The sequence below is a fragment of the Scyliorhinus canicula genome, chromosome 15 (assembly GCF_902713615.1).
Source record: "Scyliorhinus canicula chromosome 15, sScyCan1.1, whole genome shotgun sequence".
Lineage (NCBI taxonomy): Eukaryota > Metazoa > Chordata > Chondrichthyes > Carcharhiniformes > Scyliorhinidae > Scyliorhinus > Scyliorhinus canicula.
Window position 1 is genome coordinate 90,291,720 of NC_052160.1, and position 24,588 is coordinate 90,316,307.

A 24,588-nucleotide genomic window follows, 5' to 3' on the forward strand; every position below is an offset into this window, starting at 1 on the left:
AAAGCAGCTACTTGGGTGAGTACGGTCGGGTGCTCCTCCTGCTCTATGTGGGAAGCCGGGAACAGTTCCAGTGTCTGGGGCCAGCATGTGTGCAGGCAGTGTCTCCAGCTGCCGCTCCTTGAGACGGAGCATATCATAATAGTTATAGGGGATTCAGTTGTAAGGGGGATTGATAGGTGTTCCTGCAAACCTCAGAATGGTATGTTGCCTCTTGGGTCCTAGGGTGGAGGATGTCTCAGAATTGCTTCAGACATTCTGGGGGGTGGGGGTTAATAGCCAGTGGTCGTGGTACACAATTATACAAACAAAATAGGTTTAAAAAAAGGGATTAGGTCCTAAAAGCAGAATATAGGGAGTTAGGAAGAAAGTTGAAAAGCAGGGCTTCAGAGGTAGTGATCTCAGGATTGCCACCAGTGCCATGTGCTACTCAGAGCAGAAACAATAGGATACATCAGATGAGTATATGGCTGAAGAGATGGTGCGAGAGGAAAGGTTTCAGTTTCCTGGGACTTTGGGACTGGTTCTGGGGGAGGTGCGACCAGTACAAACTGGATGGGTTTCACCTCGCCCGGACTGGGACTGATATCCTAGGGGGGAGTATTTGCTGGGGTGATTGGGGAGGGTTTAAACTAAAATGGCAGGGGGGTGGGAACATATGCAAAGAGTTAGAGGAGGGGAAACACGGACAAGAACAAAAGACAAAAAGGGGAATAAAAAAAGTGATAGGCAGACAAATCAACGGCCAGAATCAAACAGGAACACAGTAAAAAATAATGGTAATGGGAAAAGAAATGTTAAAAAGACAAACCTTGCGGTTTTATGCTTTAATGCGCGGAGCCTTCACAATAAAGTGGATTAATTAATCGTGAAAATAGATGTAACCGGGTATGATGTAGTTGGGATGACAGAAACATGCCTGCAGGGTGACCTGGGTTGGGACTGAACATTCAGGTAATCAGTCTTTGGGAAAGACTGACAAATAGGAAAAGATGGTGGGGTTGCATTGTTGGTTAAAGAGGGTATTAACACAATAGTGAGGAACGATATTAACTCTGATGATGTGGAATTTATGTGGATGGATTGCACCCTTCGAGAAACACCAAGGGGCAAAAAATGTTAGTGGGGGTTGTAAATAGACCCCCAAATTTTAGTAGTGATGTTCAGGACGCATTTAACAGGAAATTAGAGACGCATGTGATAAAGGAACATCTGTAATTATGGATGACTTTAATCTGCATGTAGATTGGGCAGATTAAATTAGTAGCAATATGGTAGAGGAGGAATTCCAGGAGTGTGTATGGGATGGTTTTCTGGACCAATATGTTGAGGAACCAACTGGAGAACAGGCCATTCTAGCCTGGGTATTGTGTAATGAGAAAGGAATAATTGATAATCTAGTTGCAGGAGACCCCTTGGAGATGAGTAACCATAATATGATAGAATTCTTCACCATGATGGAGAATGGCATAGTTGATTCGGAAACTAGGTCCTGAATCTAAATAAAGGAAACCAAGGTGGTATGAAGCGTGAGTTGGCTCTCGTGGATTGTGGAATGTTACATAAAGGGACCACAGTGGATAAGCAATGGCAAACATTCAAAAAGTGCAATTGTTCATTCCTACCTAGCACAAAAATAAAATGGGAAAGATGGCCAAACCATAGAGATAGTATTTGATCCAAGGGCATACAAACTGGTCAGAAGAAACCGCAGACCTGAGGATTGGGAGCAGGTTAGAATTCAGCAAAGGAGAACAAAGGGATTAATTAAGAAGAGGAAAATAGAGTATGAGAGTAAACTTGCGGGGAACATAAAAACTGACTGTAAAAGCTTCCTTAGGTATGTGAAAAGAAAAAGATTGGTAAAGACAAATGTAGGTCCCTTACAGGCAGAATAAGGGTAATTTATGATGGGGAACAAAGAAATGACTGACCAACTAAATACATACTTTGGCTGTGTCTTCACAAAGGAGGACACAAATAATGTACCAGAAATGTTGAGGAACACAGTGTAGTGCAAGGGAGGAATTGAAGGAAATTAAAATTAGTGGGGACGTTTATGGGATTGAAGGCTGATAAATCTCCAGGGCCTGATAATCTACATCCGAGAGTACTTAAGGAAGTGGCCTGAGAAATAGTGGAGGCATTGGTCGTCATCATCCAAGATTTTATAGACTCTGGAACAGTTCCTACAGATTGGCCGGTAGCTGATGTAACCCCACTATTTAAAACGGGAGGTACGCAATGCTGCCTCTCAGCGCCGAGGAGCCAAGTTCGACTCCGGCCCCATGTCACTGTCTGTGTGGGTCTCACTCCCACAACCCAAAGATGTGCTGGGTAGGTGGATTGGCCACGCTAAATTGCCCCTTAATGGAAAAATAAAATAAATTCGGTATTTTAAATTTATTTTAAAAATAAATAAATAAAAAGGGAGGGAGAGAGAAAATGGAACTATAGATGAGTAAGCCTGATATCGGTAGTGGGGAAAATGCTAGAGTCCATTTTAAAAGATTTAATAGCAGGGCACTTGAACACAATGGGAGGATCAGACCGGGTCAGCATCGATGTACGAAAGAGAAATAATGCGTTAATGTGGGGATGCCAGTGGATGTGGTTTATTTGGACCTCCAGAAGGCTTTCAACAAAATCCCATATAAGAGATTAGTGTGTAAAAGTAAAGCACTGGGGGTAGTCTGTTGAGATGGACAGAAAACTGGTTGGCGATAGAAGACAGGGAGTAGGAATAAATGGGTCCTTTACAAATAGCAGACAGTGACTAGTGGGGTATCGCATGGATCAGTACTAGGACCCAGAGTTTCACAATGTCTATTAATGATATAAATTAGGAAACTCAATGTAATATCTCCAAATGTGCAAATGACACAATGCTGGATGGGAGGGTGAACTGTGAGGAAGACATCGAGATGCTTCAGTGTGATTTGGATAAGTTGAGTGAGTGGGCAAAAGAATGGCAGATGCCATATAATGCGGATAAATGTGAGGTTATCCACTTTGGTAGCAAAAACTGAAGGCAGATTATTATCTGAATGGCTATAGATCGAGAGAGGGGAATGTGCAACGAATCCTGGGAGTCCTTGTACACCAGGTGCTGAAGGTAAGCATACAGGTGCAGCAGGCAGTAAAGAAGGCAAATAGTATGTTGGCCTTCATTGCGAGAGGATTCGAGTAGAGGAGCATGGATGTTTTGTTGCAATTATACATGGCCTTGGTGAGACCACATCTGGAATATTGGGTGCAGTTTTGGTCTCTTTAACTAGGGAAGAATGTCTTTGCTATAGAGGGAGTGCAGTGAAGGTTTACCAGACTGATTCCTGGGATGGCAACTGATGTACGAGGAGAGATTGAGTTGGTTAGGATTGTATTCGTTGGAGTTGAGAAGAATGAGGGGGGAATCTCACAGAAACCTTTAGAATTCTAACAGGACTAGATAGAGTAGATTCAGGAAGGTTGTTCCCGATGGTGGGGGTGTCCAGAACTAGGGGTCACAGTCTAAGGATATTAAATAAACTATTTAGGACTGACTTAAGGAGAAATGTCTTCACCCAGAGAGTGGTGAGCCTGTGGAATTTGCTACCGCAGAAAGCAGTTGAGGCCAAAACATTGTAGGTTTTCAAGAAGGGGTTAGATATAGCATTTGGGGCTAACGGGATCAAAGACTATGGGGGAAAGGGAGAACAAGTTCCTTTCTTGGAAGATAATGAATGGCAGAGCAAGCACAAAGGGCCGAATGGCTTCCTCCTGCACCTATTTTCTACGTTTCTATAGGAAGTAGGACAAGAATCATAGAATAATGCAGCTTAGAAGGGGGGCATTTAATCCATCATGTCTATACTGGCCCTTTGCAATTTGTCCCACTTTCCTTACCTGCTAATTCCATCTTCAACTATTTATCCAGCCCTCTTTTTGCAAGCTAGTATTTAATCTGCTTCCACCACCCTTTCAGGCAGTACAATTGTCAATGTGCGAGATCATAACTCAATGTAGAAACAGAAATTCTCCTTTAATTCTCTACCAGAGATTTTAAAATTGATGTCCTCTGGCCAGCTAGTCTCCGAGCAGAGGAAACAGTTTTTGTATATTCTATTAAAACCCATCCTGATTTTGAGCACCACTAATAAATCTCCCCTTAACTTTTTCTGCCCTAAGGTGCAGATTTTAAGGAGCCGATTTTGTAAAACCCTCATGCACAAGCGCATTGGGAGAGTTATCGACAAGTTCAGGTTACCCAGAGATAGAAGACCTTGCTTTACAGTTGCTGGCAGAGGGTTGGTTAACTTGCCCTTGTAGATACAGTAAATAATTAACGATAGGTAACTGAAGGACGTGTCAGCTAGTTGTGACAGCATCTTTTTTGTACTAGCGACATTCTTCTGACAACAGTGAGCAGTACAGGAAGAAAGCGAAACAGCAGCAAGAGGCAAAAGCAACATGACAAACAAAAGATAAAATCAACCCAAAGGATTGCAATGCCAAAGATGAGGGAAATGAGATAGAGACGGATTCTGGTGAAGGAAATAAATCTTGCATGGTCATTGGAGTGGGTGAAACTGGGATCAAAATACCATTTCAAAACTCAAACACGAAGCGTGCTAATGTTAATGTGCTGCAATTCCAAATTACATTTAATTTAATAATTATAGACAGCCTGTTATTTGTTAGTAACTGTGCATAATTTACGGATTAAAGTTATTTCTATTAATTGGCTCCTGGGATGTGAACATTACAGGCAAGGCCAGCATTTATTGCTAACCCGAGTTACCCCTAAGAAGATGTCGGTGATCCACATCTTTGACCCGCTGCAGTTTGTGTGATGTGGGTACATCCATCGTGTCTCTTGTAGAGGTTTGATAAAACTGTTAGGAGTCATTCATATTGCTGTAAGTCTGGAGAGGCTTCAAGACAGAACTATTTGATCTTTCTGACAGATATACTTTTTTATTTTTTATAAATTTAGTGTACCCAATTAATTTTTTTCAAATGAAGGGGCAATTTAGCGTGGCCAATCCACCTACCTTGCACATACTTGGGTTGTTGGGGTGAAACCCACGCAAACATATGGAGAATGTGCAAACTCCACACAGCAGTGACCCAGAGCCGGGATTGAATCTGGGAACTCGGCGCCGTGAGGCAGCAAGGCTAACCCACTGTGCCACCGTGCTGCCCCCGTCAGATATACTTGACTCAAACCTACACATTGCAAAACTGCACGCTGTTGAATTCATCTGCCATTGTGCTGATGTATGAGTCTTCTGTCAAGACAAATACGCAACCACCTGCTCTCCCTCTCACCACTCTCTTTCTGTTCCAGGGGAATCCGTTACCTCAGCAAGTGTTGCAGGGAGCGTTATGAAATGATCGTTCAGTTGCTGAGCCAGGAAAAGTACGATGTGGTCCTGCTGCAGGAGGTCAGTTTATTTTCCGCTGTTTTAGTCAGCGGTTTTGCAGTCTGCTTGTCACTCTGGGTTTAGGTCAGACCTTTTGGAGTCCTTTGTGGGGATACATGAATTGCCAATGTGAGAGAAAATCGAAACAGACAGCGCAAATACCTCTCTCGGGGTTATTGCTAGGGTGTCATTGGGACATCTGTGTGTTGGCACAGCACAATGACTGACTGGATGAATGGGGGAAAATTCAGAGTGATCAGTTTTAATGAATGAGAATCAACCTTCACAGAGCTGCAAAAACTGATGCTAAGTTACAAAATGTGATCCATGGATTGTACCATTTGCGTCAGAGCTGAACCTCAACTTCCAGTGGTGCCTGGGAAGTGATTAGCATATTTGTGTAACGCTGTCATCGAAGAAGCATTCGAGCAAATGAAAGTGTGAAATACGTACAGTCCTCACCTGCACATATTACATACATTTCAACGAGCAACCGTCAGTGGCAATCAGTCACAATGAATTTCCATCACTGTAGAAATCAATTACAACACTGCCTATTAACATTTTTAAAACTTAGTTCATGGGACGTTTGTGTCATTGGCTAGGCCAGCATTTATTGTGTACCCATCTTTGCTCTTGAGAAGGTGGTAGTGAACTGCCGTCTTGAACTGCTGCAGTCCATGTGTAGCTACACCCACTGTGCTATTAGGGAGGGAGTTCTAGGATTTTGATCCAACAATAGTGAAGGAACGGCGATAAATTTCCAAGTCAGAATGATATGGGACTTGGAGGGGAACCTCCAGGTGGTGGTGTTCCCAGCTATCTGCTGCCCTGTCCTTCTAGCTGGTAGAGATCACAGCTTTGGAAGGTGCTGTTGAAGGAGCCTTGGCAAGCTGCTGCAGTGCACCTGTAGGTGGTACATTCTGCTCTACATCAATGGTGGTGGGGTGCCAATCAAGTGGGCTGCTTCGACCTGGATGGTCATGGAGTATAGAGTCATTTGTGGCATTGAATGAGGCCATTCGGCCCATTGAATGCACTGCAGCTCCTTCTGGAGCAATCCAGTCAGTGCCACTCCCCTGCTCCCTCCCCGTAGCCCTGCAATTTATTTCCTTTGTCTGCCCAGCCGATTTCCTTTTGAAATCATTGATCGTCTCCATATCCACCACCCTCATGGGCAGTGAGTTCCTGGTCATTACCACTCACAACCCATCTGCATCTCTTGCCCAAAATCTGTGTCCTCCTAGTCCTGTACAGTGTGCTAATGGAAAACATTTATCCATGTCTACTTTATATATGCCTTTAATAACCTTGTACACCTCCATCAAATTTCCCTTCGATATCAACAAACCCAACTTTTCCTTCTTTTAAAAATATATTTTTATTCCAAACGTTGCCAAAATCTCACATACAAACGCACAGTTGCTGGCCTTGAACATTCTCAGGAACTCTGCCAAGTCCCCAAACCATGCCAAAACCTTAGGTGGCACCGCCAACCTCCATCCCAGCAGGACCCATCTCTGGGCTTTCAGAGAGGCAAAAGCCAAGATATCAGCCGTTCTCCCCTCAGGAAGGTCTGGTGAGTTCGATACCCCAAAGATCGCCACCAATGGACACGGCTTCAGCCTAACCTCCACAATCTCCGACATGGTCTCAAAAACCGAGACCCAGAACCCAACCAGCTTGGGGCAGGACCAGAACATGTGTGAATTGGTTCGCTGCCCCCCCCCCCTTAAACAGTGGCCACACAGTGCAGCACGGTGGCGCAGTTGGTTAGCACTGCGGCCTCACGGCGCCGAGGTCCCAGGTTCGTTCCCGGCTCTGGGTCACTGTCCATGTGCAGTTTGCACATTCTCCCTGTGTCTGCGTGGGTCTCACCCCCACAACCCAAAGATGTGCAGAGTAGGTGGATTGGCCAGGCTAAATTGCCCCTTAATTGGAAAAAACTAATTGGCTACTCTAAATTTAAAAAAAAAACAATGGCCACACCTGTCCTCTAATCCAGGGGAGAACCCAGTCATGCCCGCTCAAGTCAAGTGCGCGCTATGAGCTACTTTAAACTGTACATGCTCAGCCGGTGGTGTACGAAGCAGTGGAATTCACCCTATGCAAAATCATATTCTACTTCCCTCCCTCTAGGCCCAGGCCCAATTCCTCTTCCCACTTCCCCTTTTACCTCCTCGAATGATGCTTTCCCTGTTTCCAGCAACCTCCCATATGTATTGGCAATCTTCCATTCCCCTATCTCATCCTGAGATGGACTGACCTGATTAACACACCCCTGGATGCTTCACCCGATGCCAGTGTTATGTAGTTATATTGTGTACCTTTAGTTGCTCTATTATGTATTTCCTTTTCAAGTACTTAATGATCTGTTGAGCTGCTCACAAAAAATTACTTTTCACTGTACCTCGGTACACGTGACAATAAACAAAATCCAAATCCAGATAGCGTCCTGTCCATCAGTGGCGGCCTCGGCAACTAGGGGAACAAAGACGTCTCTTTACAGTCCCACGGCAGCCTTCACGGCCACTTCCGGGGCCGATTCTCCCCCCCCCCCCCCGGCGGGGCTAGGAGCGTGGCCCCGTGCGTCACGGCGGCGTGGCCTTGACGACGGTCGTCAAGGCCGCACGTCAAGCGTCACGGCGGATGACGCGGCCGATGATGTCAGCCGTGCATGCGCAGGTTGGACAACGCTAACCCGCGCATGTGCAGTTGCCGTCTTTCTCCTCAGCTGCCCGGCAAGACGTGGCGGCTTGATCTTGCCGGGCGGCGGAGGGGAAAGAGTGCGTCTGTTTTGGACGCTGGCCCGATGATCGGTGGGCACCGATCACGGGCCTGTCCCCTCCCGAGCACAGTCGTGGTGCTCCCGTGCCAATCGGGCATCTGGCGCCCGTTTCACGACGGCAGCGAGAAGGTGTGTTTGCTGCCATGGTGAAACGGGCGTGAAGGCCCGGCCGCTCGGCCCATCGGCCTTGGAGAATCGACGCTCGCCGTAAAAAGCGGCAAGCGGCGATTCGTGGCGTGGGTCGGGCGTGGGGGGGGGGATAGAATAGCGGGAGGGCATGAAAAATGTCAGGAGGCCCTTCCGCTATTCTCCCACCCGGCGTGGGGGGCGGAGAATCACGCCCAAAGTTCCTTACCTGCACATACTTTAAAAAAAAAAATTTAAAGTACCCAATTCCTTTTTTCCAATTGAGGGGCAATTTAGCGTGGCCAATCCACCTAGCCTTTGTGTTGTGGGGGCGAAACCCACACAAACCCGGGGAGAATGTGCAAACTCCACACAGACAGTGACCCAGAGCCAGGATCGAACCTGGGACCTCGGCGCTGTGAGGCAGCAGTGCTAACCACTACGCCACCGAGCTGCCTCACCTGCAGATACTTAAAAGTACTCCAACAACTCCTCCAGCCCCACAAACCTACCTTCCACAAACAAATATTTGAACCTCTGAACCCCTCCCTCCTCCAAATCTTGTGCATTGCATCCATCCCTGATGCCGCAAACCTAAATAGGTTCCGGACTCAAGGAACATCAGCACCACCGGGCTCGACAAGAGCCTGGCTGGAGAATATGGAAGAGGGGCAGTAACCAACACCCTTACACAAGAGGCGTCCTCCAAACGCCCCAACATGTCCCGGCAACTCAAACCACCCTCACAATTTCCCAATGTTCGCTGCCTAGTAATTGAACATTAGATTTGGTAGCGCCATCCCGCCCGACTGTCACTCTGTCTGCAGGAAGGCTCTTCCAATTCTGGGAGTCTTACCCGCCCAAACAAAGGCTGCGGTTAACTTATCCACCCTAACGAAAAAAGATTTAGGGAGGAAGATTGGGGACACTAGAACACAAATAAGAACCTTGGCAGAACCTTCATTTTGACCCTTTGCGCTCTATCCACAAAGGAAAGTGGGAGGGCTCCCCACCTCTTCAAGTCCCCCTCCACCCCTCTACCAGACTGGCTTAGTTTAGTTCGTGTTATAGAGCTCAGCCATGTGCCACCTGAATCCCCAAATATCTCAACTTCATCTCGGCCAACTGAAATGGCAACCTCCTTAGATCTGCCCCCCTTCCCAGGGGAATCACCGGGAAGATTTTGCCTATGCTCACATTTAATTTGTATCCTGAGAAGGATCCAAACTTCCTCAACATCTCCATTATCCCTCCCACACTAGCGAAAGGATCAGAAACGCACACAACAAATCATTTGCACAAGGGGACACCTAATGCTCCTCGCCCTCCCCCCTCAATACCTCTCCACTCCCCTGACGATCTCTAAGCACAATGGCCAACGGTTCAATCACTAGAGAGAACAATAACGGGGACAGCGGTCAACCCTGCCTCATGCTCTATGTAACCAGAAATACCCTGAGCTCACCGCATTGGTCCGGAGACTGGGGGCATTATACAGGAGGTAAATGTTGGTCCAAACCCAAATTGACCCAAGTCCTCGAAAAAGTACCTCCGCTCCACCCGATCAAAAGCCTTCTCTGCATTTATAGAGATGATTACCTCAAGCACCTGCTCCATAGAGGGTGGCAGGACCACATTCAAAAGTCTCCTAATGTTGGTCGACCATTGTCAGCCATTGACAAACCCTGTTTGGCCCTCAGAGACCACCACTGACAAGCATCCCTCCAGACGCCTCGCCAGAACCATAGCTAGTACCTTAGCATCGGTATTCAACAGTGAAATAGGCTTGTAAGACCCACACTATAGGGGATCCTTGTCCTTTTTCAAGATCAGGGAGATTGACGCCAGCGCCAACTTGGTTGGTGGCACAGTGGTTAGCACTGGGACTACGGTGCTGCGGACCCAGGTTCGAATCCCGGCCCTGGGTCGCTGTCCGTGTGGAGTTTGCACATTCTCCCCGTGTCTGCATGGGTTTCACCCCCACAACCCAAAAAGAAGTGCAGGTTAGGTGGATTGGCCACGCTAAATTGCCCCTTAATTGGAAAAGAAAATAATTGGGTACTCTAAATTTATAAAAAAAGAAGAAGAAAAAAACTTGGCTGGCAGCAGCCCCCTCGACAGAATCATTGGACATCCCCAGTAAATGTGGCACTGTGGCACCAACAAGGCCGCGAACTACTTGTAAAATTCCACCCGAAAGCCGTCCATCCCCAGTGCCTTCCACGATTGCATGGAACCAATAAAATCCATAACCCCTTTCACCCAACAGTGCCTACAATCCCTGCCTCTTCATCCTCTCCACCACCGGGAAGTCTAACCCATCCAAAAACTGCACCATCCCTGAAGCGCGCAGCGGCAGCTCAGACTTGTACAGCTCTGAGTAGAAAACCTCAAAAGCTCCATTAATCTTGTCCGAAGCAATAACCAGCCCTCCCCCTCACCTTAACCTGGACTATGTCCCGTGCGGCCGCCTGTTGCCTCAGTTGGTGAGCTAATAGACTGCTGGCCTTATCCCCATGCTCATAAAATGCTCCTCGCGAGTGGCGAAACCGGCTCACTGCTTTCCCTGTTGATTCAAGCTCAAACTCCATTTGTAGCCTCTTTCACTCCGCCAACAACTCTGCCGTAGGGGCTGTGGTGTACTGCCGATCCATCTCCAAAATTGTGTCACCCAATCTCTGTATTTCTGCCCTGCCAACCTTATCCCTGTGGGCATTGTATGAGATTACCTGCCCTCTGACCACCGCCTACAACACTACCCTATCACAAAACTCCTTATCTGCAAGAAGTAACGTGCCTAACCTCCGAGCTGGGATCGGCCCATCTCCAATCACACACCCACATAATATGGAGCATGGTCAGATATTACAATCACCGAGTACCCAGCCCCAGCCACCCCCGGGAGTAACGCTTTCCCCACCACAAAGAAGTCTATTTGGGAGTAGACCCGGTGCACGTGTGAGAAGAAGGAAAACTTCCTTTCCCGTGGATCATTAAACCTCCAAGGATCCACCCCCCCACCCTATCAATTCCATGATCCCTGCCAACTCCCTCGCCATCCCAGAAGTCCCCAAAGACCTGGGACTTGGCCTGTCCATCCTCTGATCTAATAAACAATTGAAATCGCCCCCCATTATCAACTGATGCGAGTCAAGTTCAGGGATGGCTGCCAACACCTTCTTGATAAAGTCCATGTCATCCCAATTTGCTGCACATATGTTCACTAAAACCACTGGCGCATCCACCAACACCTCACTCACCATAATGTATCACCCCAGGGTCTGTCCAAGTACTAGCTGCTGTAAAAGCCACCCTCCTGTTAAATAAGATCGCCACCCCTCTTGAATCAAAATTTGAGTGGATTACCTGTCCCATCCATCCCTTCCTTAGCCTCATCTGATCCCGAACCCTGAAAAGCATCCCCTGCAAGAAGACTACCTCTGTGGTCAAACTCTTCAAATGGGCAAACACCCAGGATCTTTTAACAGGACAATTTAACCCCCTAACGTTCCACATAACCAGTCTGACGGGGGGGGCCTCCGGACTCCCACCACCTTACGCTTCCTTATGTTTCCTACCTGACACCCCTCCCAAACCCCCTCCCCCTCCTTTCAGAACCAAACAAATCAGTCCTCCCAGCTCAGCCAAGCAACCCCCACACCTCAAACCAAAAACCCAGCCAACCTATGCTTATTGCCTTTCCCCCACAAACAAAACAGAACCCCCCCCTCCACCCGCTGGCATCCAGCCGCAGCCCCCTCCTCACTTTGCTTCCGTTAACCAGCATAACCGCTAACCAGGTGGCCCCACTTGGGAACCAGAAAAAACACCCAACCAGAAAATACCAAACACACCTCTGACCCCAATCTCTCTTCCAAAACCTTACATACTGGGAAAAACAAGCCCCCCCGCCCCGCCCCGCTTGACAAATCAAACTACCCCTGGAAAAAACAGAGCACAAAATAGCAAAAACACAAAGACGAGAACCATAAACATGAACATAAAATATTCAAAAACTCCAAAACATTCCATAACCTCTCCGATCTCTCCCAGTCCACTTTTCCTCACAAAATTGTTCACCTCCTCTGGCGTATTGAAATAATGGTCCTTGTTTTTAAAAATGACCCACAATCGAGCCAAGTGCACCATTCCAAGCCATACCTTGGGTGGAATTCTCCGGTCTCCGACGCCAAAATCGAGTTCGGCGATCGGCCAGAGAATCCCATTGCCGCTGAAATTGGGGAGACTGCATCGACCACCTCCTGGATCGTCGCACCCTCCGCCTCCAACCGCTGTTCCACCATCTCCAAAGTTACTCGATGGGGTGCCACTATCAATCCCTTTGGAGAGATCCTCTGCCATCGACTGCCTTTGTTTCCGGAATTCTCCCAAAAGAAATTCCACCAATATCTCCATTTGCCATTGGGCGGGCATTGACGACATGAAGGCTCTGCCATGTATTCTTCCACTTCGCTTCGAGGGACAGCTGAATCTGGTGCAGGGTCTTTGCTCAACTGCTGCCTGGTGTTATATCCTGCAGACATCGCACACTGGGGGAGAAACCAACCAACTTCAATTACTTCCCCTTTCTTCCCATAAATTTGACCGTTACCTGGGTAACAAGGGCCGAAAACCACGTTGTCAAGTGAGAGCCACCTTGTGTGCGACCAGTCACCCCTTCACCATGACCGGAAGTCCAACGCCAGCTTTTCCAACCTATCCTAACCTTGTATCTAAAGCCTCATACCCCTGGAACCATTCTGGTAAATATCCACTGCACACTCTTGAGGACCTTCACATCTTTCATAAGGTTTGGTCACCAGAACTGGTACTTTAGCTGTGGCTTAATCAGAGCTTTATATAGATTCAGAATAACTTCCCTGCTTTTGTACTTGATGCCTCTGTTTATGAAGCCCAAGATGCCATATGCTTTGCGACCACTTTTTCAATACATCCCGCCAACTTCAAAAATCAATGCACATGTACCCAAGTCCTGCACACTTTTTAGAATTGTCACTAAGTATGTATTGCCTCTCCCAATCCTTCTGCCAAAATTCATCAGCTTACACTTCTCTGTATTAAAATCCACCTGTCACTCTTCTGTCCAATTTGTTAGCCTATCTATGTCCTGTTGCAGGCAATCTGTATCACCCTCTATGTTTGCCACTCCTCCAAGGTTGATATCATTGGTAAATTTCAAAATTTTACTCCGTATTCCAATGTAATGTGGGGTTGTTGCTATATTTATCTGGTTATAAATATGGCAGTCAATATGGTCGCCTTCCTTAATCCTAATTATGTTTGCTTGAGAGTCGCCAGGTATCTTTCGATACCGCCAGATGGTTCAAACCTGAGTACTGATCAAAGAACCAATGCACCAGTTAGTTAGTTCAAAGTCAATACTATTTATTTACACACACAGTAATATCTACTCATGCACAAAATACCACAAACTAAACTATCTCTAACGCTAACGCCTATACTTAACTTCGGGTGCCCACTCAGTCAGAGGAACAATGGCCGTTGTTCGGATCTGAAGCTGTTGGGTTCGAAGAGGTAACAGGAGAACAGCTAAGGTCGCCCGTCTGATAGCGAGCGTTGACCTTGGACTTACTTTCTTCTGGTGCAGCTGGTGGACGGGTCTCTCCGCTTTGAGAGCCGAGTCCAAGAGAGCGATTCTCTCTCGGGGCCTTCTTCTTATACCCGAAGGGGCTTCGCGCGCTTTTGGGTGGGCCTTGAACTAGGCCCCAATTAAATTGGGCCGCATCTTGATCACTCGCATTGATCTTGACCAATAAAGGGGTGGGTGCCCCGATGGCTGGGCGTGTCCTAGGTGGCCGTTGGCCTTGCTTTGTTTGTGCTTTCGGTTTGGGGAACTGGCGCCGGGATGTCTGGAGCTCGATCGGTTGCTTGAGTGTCTTTCCTTTGTTCCCGGAGGTGGGCCATCAATATGTTAATTGACCTACAGGCAAGTGGACAATATTCCATCACTCCTGACCTTGTAAATAGTGCACAAACACCAGGGAGTCAGGAGGTGAGTTACTCACCAGCCTCTTTGCAGCCTCTGATTTGCTTTTGTAGCCACAGTATTGACATGGCTGGTCCAGTTAATTAATAATGCGAATTGTCTGGTCAATGTTAACACCCCGGTATGTTGATGTTGGAGCATTCAGAATTAGTATTGCAATTGAATATCAAGGCGAGATGGTTGATTCTCTCTTGTTGGAACTGGCCATTGCCTGACACTTTTGAGAGGGGGGGTGGGGGGGGGGGGGGGGGGGAGATGAACAGACGTCCCCTCCTGAGCTGGACAGGGCTCACTGAACACTCCAGCAGAGGCCTTGGGTGAATGAGCCACAATAGGCGGTGATGGTTTGATTTTATAGCTTCCAAAAGAAGGAGCAGGTCCTGAAATGGGCCAAAGAGATGCGGGACGTGAGGTGGGATTGAAGCAACATCTGGATTTACCAGGACATCGAACAGAGCTGGTGAAGAGAGGTGCAGCTTTAATAAGGCAAAGTCAGCGCTATATAAGAGTGGTGTACCCAGCGAGTTTGAGAGTTACTTATAACTCGAAAGAACATTTTTTCAATACATTGGAGGAGGTGGAAGCTTTTGTCAAAGAACAATCACTTGGACTTAATTGAAAGGACAGCTTGGTAGCCTCCCGTACCAGCCTCCCCGAACAGACGCCGGAATGTGGTGACTAGGGGCTTTTCACAGTAACTTCATTGAAGCCTACTCGTGACAATAAGCGATTTTCATTTTTTTTCATTTCAGTTGTTTCACAGCTCCAGGGTCCCAGGTTCGATTCCCGGCTTGGGTCACTGTCTGTGCGGAGTCTGCACGTTCTCCCCGTGTCTGCGTGGGTTTCCTTCGGGTGCTCCGGTTTCCTCCCACAGTCCAAAGATGGGCAGGTTAGGTGGATTGGCCATGATAAATTGCCCTTAGTATTCAAAATGGTTGGGTGGGGTTACTGGGTTACGGGGATAGAGTGGACGTGTGGGCTTGGGTAGGATGCTCTTTTCAAGGGCCGGTGCAGGTTCGATGGGTCAAATGGCCTCCTTCTGCACTGTAAATGCTATTGTATGGAAAGGGTTTGAATGGGATTTTAATGGGTGTGGATGGGAAGGGTTTGCTTGGGGATGTTTCAGTATTCTGTATATATTTCTGGTTATTTGAGGTTTCTTGTTCTATGTTGGAGACGGTGGGGAGTGTTCAGTGTATATGTTGTTTGGGGAGGGATGAGGGGGCCAATTTAGTCAGGGGTCATGGTTAAGGCAGCAATATGGATCATACATGGCCCAAGGTGGGATGTTGAGAATTGCAAGGCTTTTGGTTTCTGTTACTCATTTGCCACCGAGGTGGGTAAGGGAGCTTCTCTAATTCCTTTGTTCTTTGGGTTTGTGTCCTTGCGGGGGCTATCTCACTAGCAGTTAGGTCTTAGCTAGTGAATGCGAGTGAAATGGGGGAGGGGCTACGGCCTGTTGGACCTGTTTAGACAGTTTTGAGGAACTTATTGTGTTTGTTTGGTAGGGGGTAAGGAATTTATGCACCCTCGGGGGTAAGGAATTTTAATCTGTTTTCACCAGTACATAAAGTATACTGTAAAATAGGGTGTTCTTTGATGGGATGGTCTCTTTTTCTTGGGTGAGGAAAACAGAGTACTCGGCGATAGTCATCTCAGACCAAGAAAGTCTAGTTTTATCTGGGAAATCCATAACAATCGATGGGACCGATTATCTCCTGATGTTCTGTTTACAGACTTGCTCCGGGAGCTGTCTGTCTCTGTCCAGTGTATTCGAGTTTGGCTATTTGACTTCCCAGCAGGCCTGTCTGTGGTTCTGACTATGGTTTTAATTTAAAATGTCCAATTCTTAATTTAATATGTGCAATTGTATGTCGGCCCTAAAATTCAGGTAATTGGCCATTTTACCACATATCGGGTGAAGGCTCTGAGTGGGAAACCCACACTGGGGAATCTTGCATGTCTTGCAAGTGTCACTACAGGAATGGCAGCACCTGGGAACATGCTCTGAATCTGCTTCCAGTCAGCTACAGATGTGAAGCTAGGTGACTGAAAACAGGGGATTAGAAAATACAGAACAAGAAATTTGGTGCTGCAACTTTGGGCTTGATTCAACTAAATGGGATCAATGTCCATAGCAATAATAATAATAATCTTTCGTGTCACAAGTAGGCTTACATTAACACTGCAATGAAGTTACTATGAAAAGCCCCTCATCGCCACATTCCGCACCTCGTCAGGTGAACGGAGGGAGAATTCTGAATGTCCAAATTACTTGTCAGTATGTCTTTCGGGGCATGTGGGAGGAAACTGGAGCACCCGGAGGAAACCTACGCAGACACGGGGAGACCGTGCAGACTCCGCACAGACAGTGACCCAAGTCGGAAATCGAATCAGGGACCCTGGTGCTGTGAAGCAATAGTGCTAACCACTGTGCTATCGTGCCGCCCAGCATGTTTAGCCGCCTGTTTCCCGTGCTCGCAGGGGCTCAGCGGGAATGCGTGGCCAAAATAGCCCTGTTTTGTAGATCGTATGGCATCCTAATCTCTGAGGACCCTGACGCAATCCCTGACCCCCCCCCTCCCCCCCCCCCCCCCCCCCCCCCCCCCCCCCCCCAGCCTGAACGCACTATGGGAGATTCCCCGGCTGACCTGCACCCCCCAACACCCATGCCGGGCACCCTCGTATCGATTACGTGTGTGGAAAAAAAATCCGTCTTGGTAGTGCCCAACCAGCTGGCTAATCCCTCTGACCTTCAGGTGAGATAGGCCTCAACCATGGTGCAGCTGTCACCTCTGGGGTCAGGGGTCCCATCCCAGAGTCTTGAACAGTAAATCGTATCTGACACTCCAGCCCCGTGCTGAGAGAGTACTGCATCGTCGGAGCTCCAGCCTCCTGGATGAGACTTCAACTGATATCGCCACAGCTGGACACAAGAAATCGTACAGGAATATTTTGAAGAGGAACAGAGGAATACTCCCCAATGCCCTGACCCAGATTTAGCCCTTAACCTACACCGAAGACCAGGGGCTGGATTCTCCGCCGGTGGGATGCTCTGTTTTGCCTGCAGCGACAGCGTAGGGCTGCCCCACAATGGGAAACCGCATTGACCGGCCGGCGTAACGGAGCATCCCGCTGTGGAGTAAAACAGAAACGTGGCGCGGAGAATCCAGCCCCAGATTTTCTGATCATTATCACATTGCTGTGTGTGGGGCCTTTATACGTGCAGATTTGCTGCTGGTATGTCCTGCTTTGCTAGTGTGAATCCACTTCATTGGCTGTGAAGTGTTTTGGAATGTACAGGGAATTCCAGCCTCCTTACTAACCTGCCTGCTTACCATTGGCTGGGGACTAATGACAATCCCACAATCCTATGGGAGTATGAGCTTCCCCAATGAGGGGGGGGCGGAGAAATCATTAGCAGACTCCCTGCATAAATAGAGCTGGCCAGTTTGGAACCAGCAGAGAGAAAAATGAAATGAAAATCGCTTATTGTCACGAGTAGGCTTCAATGAAGTTACTGTGAAAAGCCCCTAGTCGCCACATTCCGGCGCCTGTCCGGGGAGGCTGGTATGGGAATCGAACCGTGCTGCTGGCCTGCTTGGTCTGCTTTAAAAGCCAGCGATTTTAGCTGAGTGAGCTAAACCAGCCCCTGGTTATATAACATATATATATGTTATTGTAAATAAATGTTATTTCTTTGTATCCTGGCCCTCACAAAACTTACTAAATGAACAAATCCGACATTTCAAAAACAAAAGAGCAAAAACGAAAAGACCGGATGTTATTTTGTTTTGCAGGTGTGGAGTGAGGAGGATTATCACTTTATGAAAAGCAAGTTGATGAGCAGTCACCCCCATTCAGTATACTTCAGAAGGTAAGGTATGCAATTATACCTGTTACAGAGAGGGTCACAGGCAGGTACGTCTTCTGTCTTTTAAAAGGCACAGTGAGACAGAAGAACTTGGGAAATTATACACTGCACATGATCAGATGGGCTCAAAGCTCGAGCAGGGACTTCATTGAACTAGTCTGAACCAACCGTGATTTCTTATTTTTATTAAGTCTCAGCATTCAGTACTTGCCTTCATTGTGGATATTTGTGGGAAATGGTTTGTATTGCCGGAAGGGCAGTGACAGATACTGGAAATGCAGCCGAACATTTCGCCTTTCATAGGTTTATAGCTCCTGTTGCGCATGTCTAACATTTTCTGTTTGTTATAAGAATAACAGAGCATGGTGGAGATAAATAGGAGGGTGTGACCTGCTAATAGGAGTAATTGGGCAGTGTGTTGAGCCAATACCTCTCTCTGACAGAGTAGGTACGGTTCACCAATAAACTGCACTCTACACTTGGAGTCTGTTGTACCCCTTTTCATTGTCCGTGACCATCTTGATTGCGACTAAGGAAAGAAGAGGCTAAAATTGCTGGTCAGGGGTGTGACAGTGACCTGATTTTAAAAGTGGGGAGCGAGGTGAGACCTGTGCTTGGGAGCCCGAAAGCAGGCGGTGCACCCAGAGAGTTCGAGGAGATGGACGCCCAGCTGCTCTCAGTGGCAGGGCCACATTTAAATAAATGACCTTGGTATCCCATCGCTTGCCTGGGTAACGTCAGTCAAGTGTGCAGAGGTGGGACTTTTCTGACAGGAGGGCACTGCTGTGGAATCTGTGGGAAGGCTGCATGGTGGTCAGTGGAACAAGGGGTTTGGTGGAAATTGGAGATCAGGGAAGACCCATGGACTCCTTGCATACTGGATTGGGAAGGGGGGGCATACACACCTCCTCCTCCTGTCCCATAGAGTTCCAAAATAAATACAGTTTTTGAGAGTTCCTCGGGACTTTTCTGATCACTTCGCATTTCTTGCTGATGGGCAGCAGGCGGCGTGAAACGTCCCTGACATGAGAATGATAGTGTCACTGTGGTGCAGTGATGTCTCGGCAAGATGCTGTGGAAAGACTGAATGGTGATTTTTGTTCCTGTGTGTGCTTTTTTATATACACCAGAAGTGAGGACACTTTAGTTCAGAAGCTCATATAAATAGGTCTGTGCAACCACTGACCTTAAACCACTGTGAATGTGTTTTACTGACTCTCTTTCAGCGGGGCTATAGGAAGTGGACTGTGTGTCTTCGCCAGATACAGAATAACTGACTCCTTCCTCTACCGCTACTCCCTGAATGGCTACCCTTATAAGGTACAGTAGATGCATTTGGGGCCAGAGTCTCATAGTCAAATCAGAAGCAAGCTTCTAATCAATAGAATCATGCTTCTTGGTTAGTCCTTCCTGTTTATCTGATGTATTTTAACACTTGGTTTGCAAAACTTCCTGATGACTCAGCTGACTAAGGCAGTAAGTAACAAAGAGGTACAATCAGGAAGATCCGCGATTCTCCGCACCCACACCGGGTGGGAGAATTGCGGGAGGTCTGCTCTCGCACCTCCCGCGATTCTCCCACCCCCCCAAAATGGGGTGTTGCGTTTTGCAACACGCCGCTCGGAGAATTGCGGGCCGCCGTTTTTCACGGCGGTCCGCAATTCTCCGACCCGGATGGGCCGAGCGGCCTGCCGTTCGCGACTGGTTCACGACGGCGGCAACTACACCTGGTCGCTGCTGTCGGGAACATGGCGTGAGATGCCCGTTTGGGGCTTGTGGGGGGCATACAGGGGACTGAGCACCACGACCGTGCTCGGGAGGGGACAGGCCCACGATCGGTGCCCACCGATCGTCAGGCCGGCATCTCAACGGGACGCACTCTTTCGCCTCCGCCGCCCCGCAAGATCAAGCCGCCACATCTTTCGGGGCGGTGGAGGGGAAGACAGCAACCGCGCATGTGCGGGTTTGAGCCGTCGTGACATCAGCCGCGCATGCGCGGGTTGGAGCCGGCCAACCCGCGCATGCGCGGCTGAAGTCATTAGGCGCGTCGGACGCGTCATTCTCGGCTCACCGGGCCTTGACGCCAGCGACAAGGCCCGGCGGCCGAGATTCACGGCACGGCCCTCCTAGCCCCCCGGTGGGGGGAAGAATAGGGGGCCAGGAGTGGCCTCCGATGCCGTTGTGAACCTCTCCGGGTTTCACGATGGCGTCGGGCCTGGCGGAGAATTCCGCCCACGGATCCTGGTCTGTGCGGATTTTGGTCTGGATGATGATAGGGCTAAAATAACTAACTACAATAGGGGGAGGATGAAATTGTCCAGAGATCACACTCCAGATCCCTGCCCGGTGATTTCCTATTGGGGGATGTCTCTATATTTTGAGAACAACCTAAGACTTTACTATGATTTGAGCCAATGATCACCGGTCGCTCAAAAGACCCACAAAATCAAAATATTGCAGGTACTGAAAATCCGAATTAAAAGCAGAAAGTGCTGGAAATGCTCAGCAGGTCTGGCAATATCTCGAGAGAGATCTACCCAGGCTCACCACCAAGAGTCACACAATGAACCCTTGGTCAACAGGCTCAGGTGTGGTGGATTTCTACGACAGGTGTGATAACACCCTTGGCCGGTGTGCGGTAAATTCCTGCCCCACTTGACCCAGAGTTGTAACACCAGTGAAATTTGATTTTATATTAATATCCGTGTCTTTGGTTGAGTTAGATTGACCACAGCAAATGGGTTTGTAATATTAAACACGAGTAACCTTTTATTATTAACAGTAATTAGAATTAAAAAGGCAATAGGAAATAACTGGCTATCAACTATCTGAGTAATCCTCCCCCCCGCCCCCACCACTTTCTAATTTCCCGTCCTCTCTATACACATGCACGCACGCAGACAAACAGCACAGAGGGAAAAGGGTAGTTGAGAGGTCAAGTAATTATTAATAAAATGGTAAAGGATCTTTGATTCAGATGGATGCCTTTAAGTTAGTTTCTTTCTGGAGGTGAGGCCTTCAGTTGGGTACTTTCTTTTCCTTCAGCTTGTAATGATCTTCACTGCAGACTCACAGAGATAGCAGACAACCAGTGGCCAAGAGAGGGAGAAACACAGCTCCTCTTCCTTTGAGGGTGCAATAACCCCTCCCAGGCCCACGGGGATCCAGTGATCGATCTCCCAATGGGACTTATAGAACATGAGCTTCGCCACTAGTGGCTGGAGGCCCACCCAGCTGGGGCTCAATACCTTACAGTTTAAAAGCCGGCCCAGACTGGGACCTGCACTCTCGTTGGTCCCCACTGGGACCAGTTGTGTTATATGTCGCCATAGCAGCCGTTTCCTTCAACCAAATTAAAAGACCAATCTTTAGAGATGGTCTATACCAGGGCCACATTCAGAAATTCACAATTTTAAAGGGCCGCATAGTATTAATAGTCCCGGTTGTAACCAATTAGCGTGCGGCATATACCTCAGCACTTCCCCCGGCGGCATCCTGCCTTTAAGCCCTCTTTATCTCTACTTTTCAAAAATGGCGCTTCACCCGGTTATGATTCTGGGCGCCTCATATAGAACATAGAACAGTACAGCACAGAACAGGCCCTTCGGCCCTCGATGTTGTGCCGAGCAATGATCACCCTACTCAAGTCAACGTATCCACCCTATACCAGTAACCCAACAGCCCCCCACATTAACCTTATATTAAAAATTTTTTTTTTTTTTTAAATCTTTTAAAAAAAATTTTTTTTTTTTTTTATGACTTGATCTTGGTGGGCCGCATAAAGACCTTTGGCGGGCCGTAGTTTGCCCACCCCTGGTCTATACGCAGGCAGGTTCTCGCCGAAAACAAAACCCATCTGACAGGAACCAATAATTGACTTGTCAGGTAGAACACTGTTCCTGGCCAACCCACCAGTTGCCAATTAGCCAATCAAACCGACTTCCTCCAAAACCGGTTCATAAGATTTACTCGGTGCCGATGAGTCTGGTTTCTCCTCTCAAAAGTACAAAACCTAGGAATACACTGTCCTGGCAAACGCACTTCTGCTTCTGGGTCCACAGACCAAAAATAATAAAATAAAATGAAATAAATGGGAATAAGGGAAATAAAACAGAATGGACTTTTTTTACACAGAGGGTAATGTGAGAAAATGAACAGCAAAAGGCAAAACGAAAGAAACTCAGTGTCCTCCACAAAGCAAAGATTCAGAACCTAGAATCTATCAATGGAGTTACTCATTGGGATTTGGAACAATGTTCTGTTCCTTGGGCTGTCACCTGCACTGTAATCCAGAGCGAGCAGGGCCTCGGCTTCTATCTGTTCATCTCCGGGGTACAGAGACAACGCAGGGCATTTAACTTTGCTCTGAAAGAAAAGTAATTTATAATCCTGCTGTTTTCTAGTTTCACCATGGGGACTGGTTCGGCGGGAAATCTGTCGGCTTAGTTATTCTGAATATAAAAGACCTTGTCGTTCACGTCTATGTCACACACGTAAGTAGTAGCTGCAAATTCAGGCTGACTGTGTGTTGGTGGAAATAGCAACATAACTCTTGCATAGACAAAATCACAACCCTCTACCTATGTGTGTCTGTCCCTGTATCTACCTCTCACTGGCTTCTCTTGCATCTATTCTTTAATTCCTTCTGCCGCTCTCTGTGGTTCACTGCGTCTCTGTTCCCCCCACTTCCCCATTGCCCCTTCTCTGCTTCTCCTCCCTCTGCCCCACAGCCACCCTCCCCCCCCCCCGTTTCCCACTTGCCTTCTCTCCACTGCCACAAATTCTCTGCTGCTCTCCCACATCCCCCACCCTTGCTCCTTCCCCGACTGTCCCTCCCTTTTGCCCCTTCTTCCAGTTCCCCCTCCCCACATCCCCCCCTCAATTTTGTTCTCTCTCTCCTCTCTCTCTCTCTCTCTCTCTCTCCTTCCCTCTCTCTCTCTCTCTCTCTCTCTCTCACACTTCCTCTCCCTCTTTCCTTCCCTCAGTCAGTTTCTCACATCATCCCTCCAAAGTACAGTTTTTTTTTTGATTGAAGATATTTTGCTCTTGGCAATTTCCTCTGCTTCTCACCTCCTGTCGAGCAGCTTCATGCGGAGTACTGCAGGGAAAAGGATGATTACCTGCCCCACCGTCTGCTGCAAGCCTGGGAGCTGGGACAATTTATACGGTAAGATGTTTGCGAATCCCACGCCGCTGATGCTTGCCCAAGGAGCCCTTTCAGAACTCACAGCTTCTCCTTTGTCCACCAGGCACACGGGCAAAACGGCAGATGTCACAGTCCTGGGTGGAGATTTGAACATGCATCCATGTGACTTGGGGAACAGGCTCCTTCAATGCTACACAGGGATGAAGGACTCATTCATAGAGACTGAAAATTTTGAGGTAGGCTTTGGACAGAAACTGTAGGACCCGATGGTGTCTTTCATATTTCAGAATCCCACTAAAGTCAGGGAGGAGTTCCTTCAAGTATAACAGTTGTGATTTTTAAAAAATATGTTCATGGGATGTGGGCATCGCAGGCTGCGCCAGCATTTATTTCCCATTCTTAATTGCCCTTGAGGGGGCAGTTAGGAGTCAACCACATTGCTATGGGTCTGGAGTCACATGTCGGCCAGACCAAGTCAGGATGAGAGATTTCCTCCCTAAAGGACATTTGTGAACCAGATGGGTTTTTATGACAATCGACAGATTCATTCCAGAATTTTATTGAATTCAAATTTCACCATCTGCAGTGGTGGGATTTGAATCTGGGTCTACAGAGCATTATTCTGGGTTTCTGGTTTACTCATGCAGTGACGATATCATCATGCCACACACACACACACACCCCCCCCCCCCCCTTGAGGAATACAGCAGAGAATTTGTGCACAGCAAGCTCCCATAAATGCGCGGACTTGCGCTGGCCGGCGGGGTCCCTTCGGCCCTGGCTGGCGTGGCGCCAAAGGCCTTCCGCACCTTTGGGACAGGCCGACGCCGGAGTGGTTCGCGCCACTCCGTCCCGCCGGGACTCCCCGCCCCACCAGGTACGGGAGAATCCCGCCCATAGAGTCTGGATCTTTAAGTTTGTTCAAGGCTAGGGCAGTATGGTGGTGCAGTGGTTAGCACTGCTGCCTCACAGCGCCGAGGTCTCGGGTACAATCCCGGCCCTGGGTCAATGGTCGTGTGGAGTTTGCACGTTCTCCCCGTGTCTGCGTGGGTTTCCTCCGGGTGCTCCGGTTTCCTCCCACAGTCCAAAGACGTGCAAGTTAAGTGGATTGGCCATGCTAAATTGCCCTCAGTGTCCAAAAAGGTTAGGAGGGGTTATTGGGTTACAGGGGGTTGGGTGGAAGTGGGGCCTTCAGTGAGTCGGTGCAGACTCGATAGGCCAAAT

The 24,588-nt window shown here is 48.1% G+C and overlaps 1 protein-coding gene across 2 annotated transcripts in view; it reads left to right on the top strand.

Moving 5' to 3' along the window:
- The window catches only part of LOC119978325 (sphingomyelin phosphodiesterase 2-like), a 70,837-nt gene that overhangs the window by 25,648 nt on the left and 20,601 nt on the right, over positions 1-24,588 (top strand). For both annotated transcript variants that reach the window (XM_038819867.1, XM_038819868.1), the window contains exons 4-9: positions 5,327-5,423; positions 18,145-18,221; positions 19,445-19,538; positions 22,622-22,711; positions 23,303-23,385; positions 23,468-23,600. In XM_038819867.1, the coding sequence (XP_038675795.1) occupies positions 5,327-5,423; positions 18,145-18,221; positions 19,445-19,538; positions 22,622-22,711; positions 23,303-23,385; positions 23,468-23,600 (574 nt within the window). The remainder of the gene's footprint in view (positions 1-5,326; positions 5,424-18,144; positions 18,222-19,444; positions 19,539-22,621; positions 22,712-23,302; positions 23,386-23,467; positions 23,601-24,588) is intronic.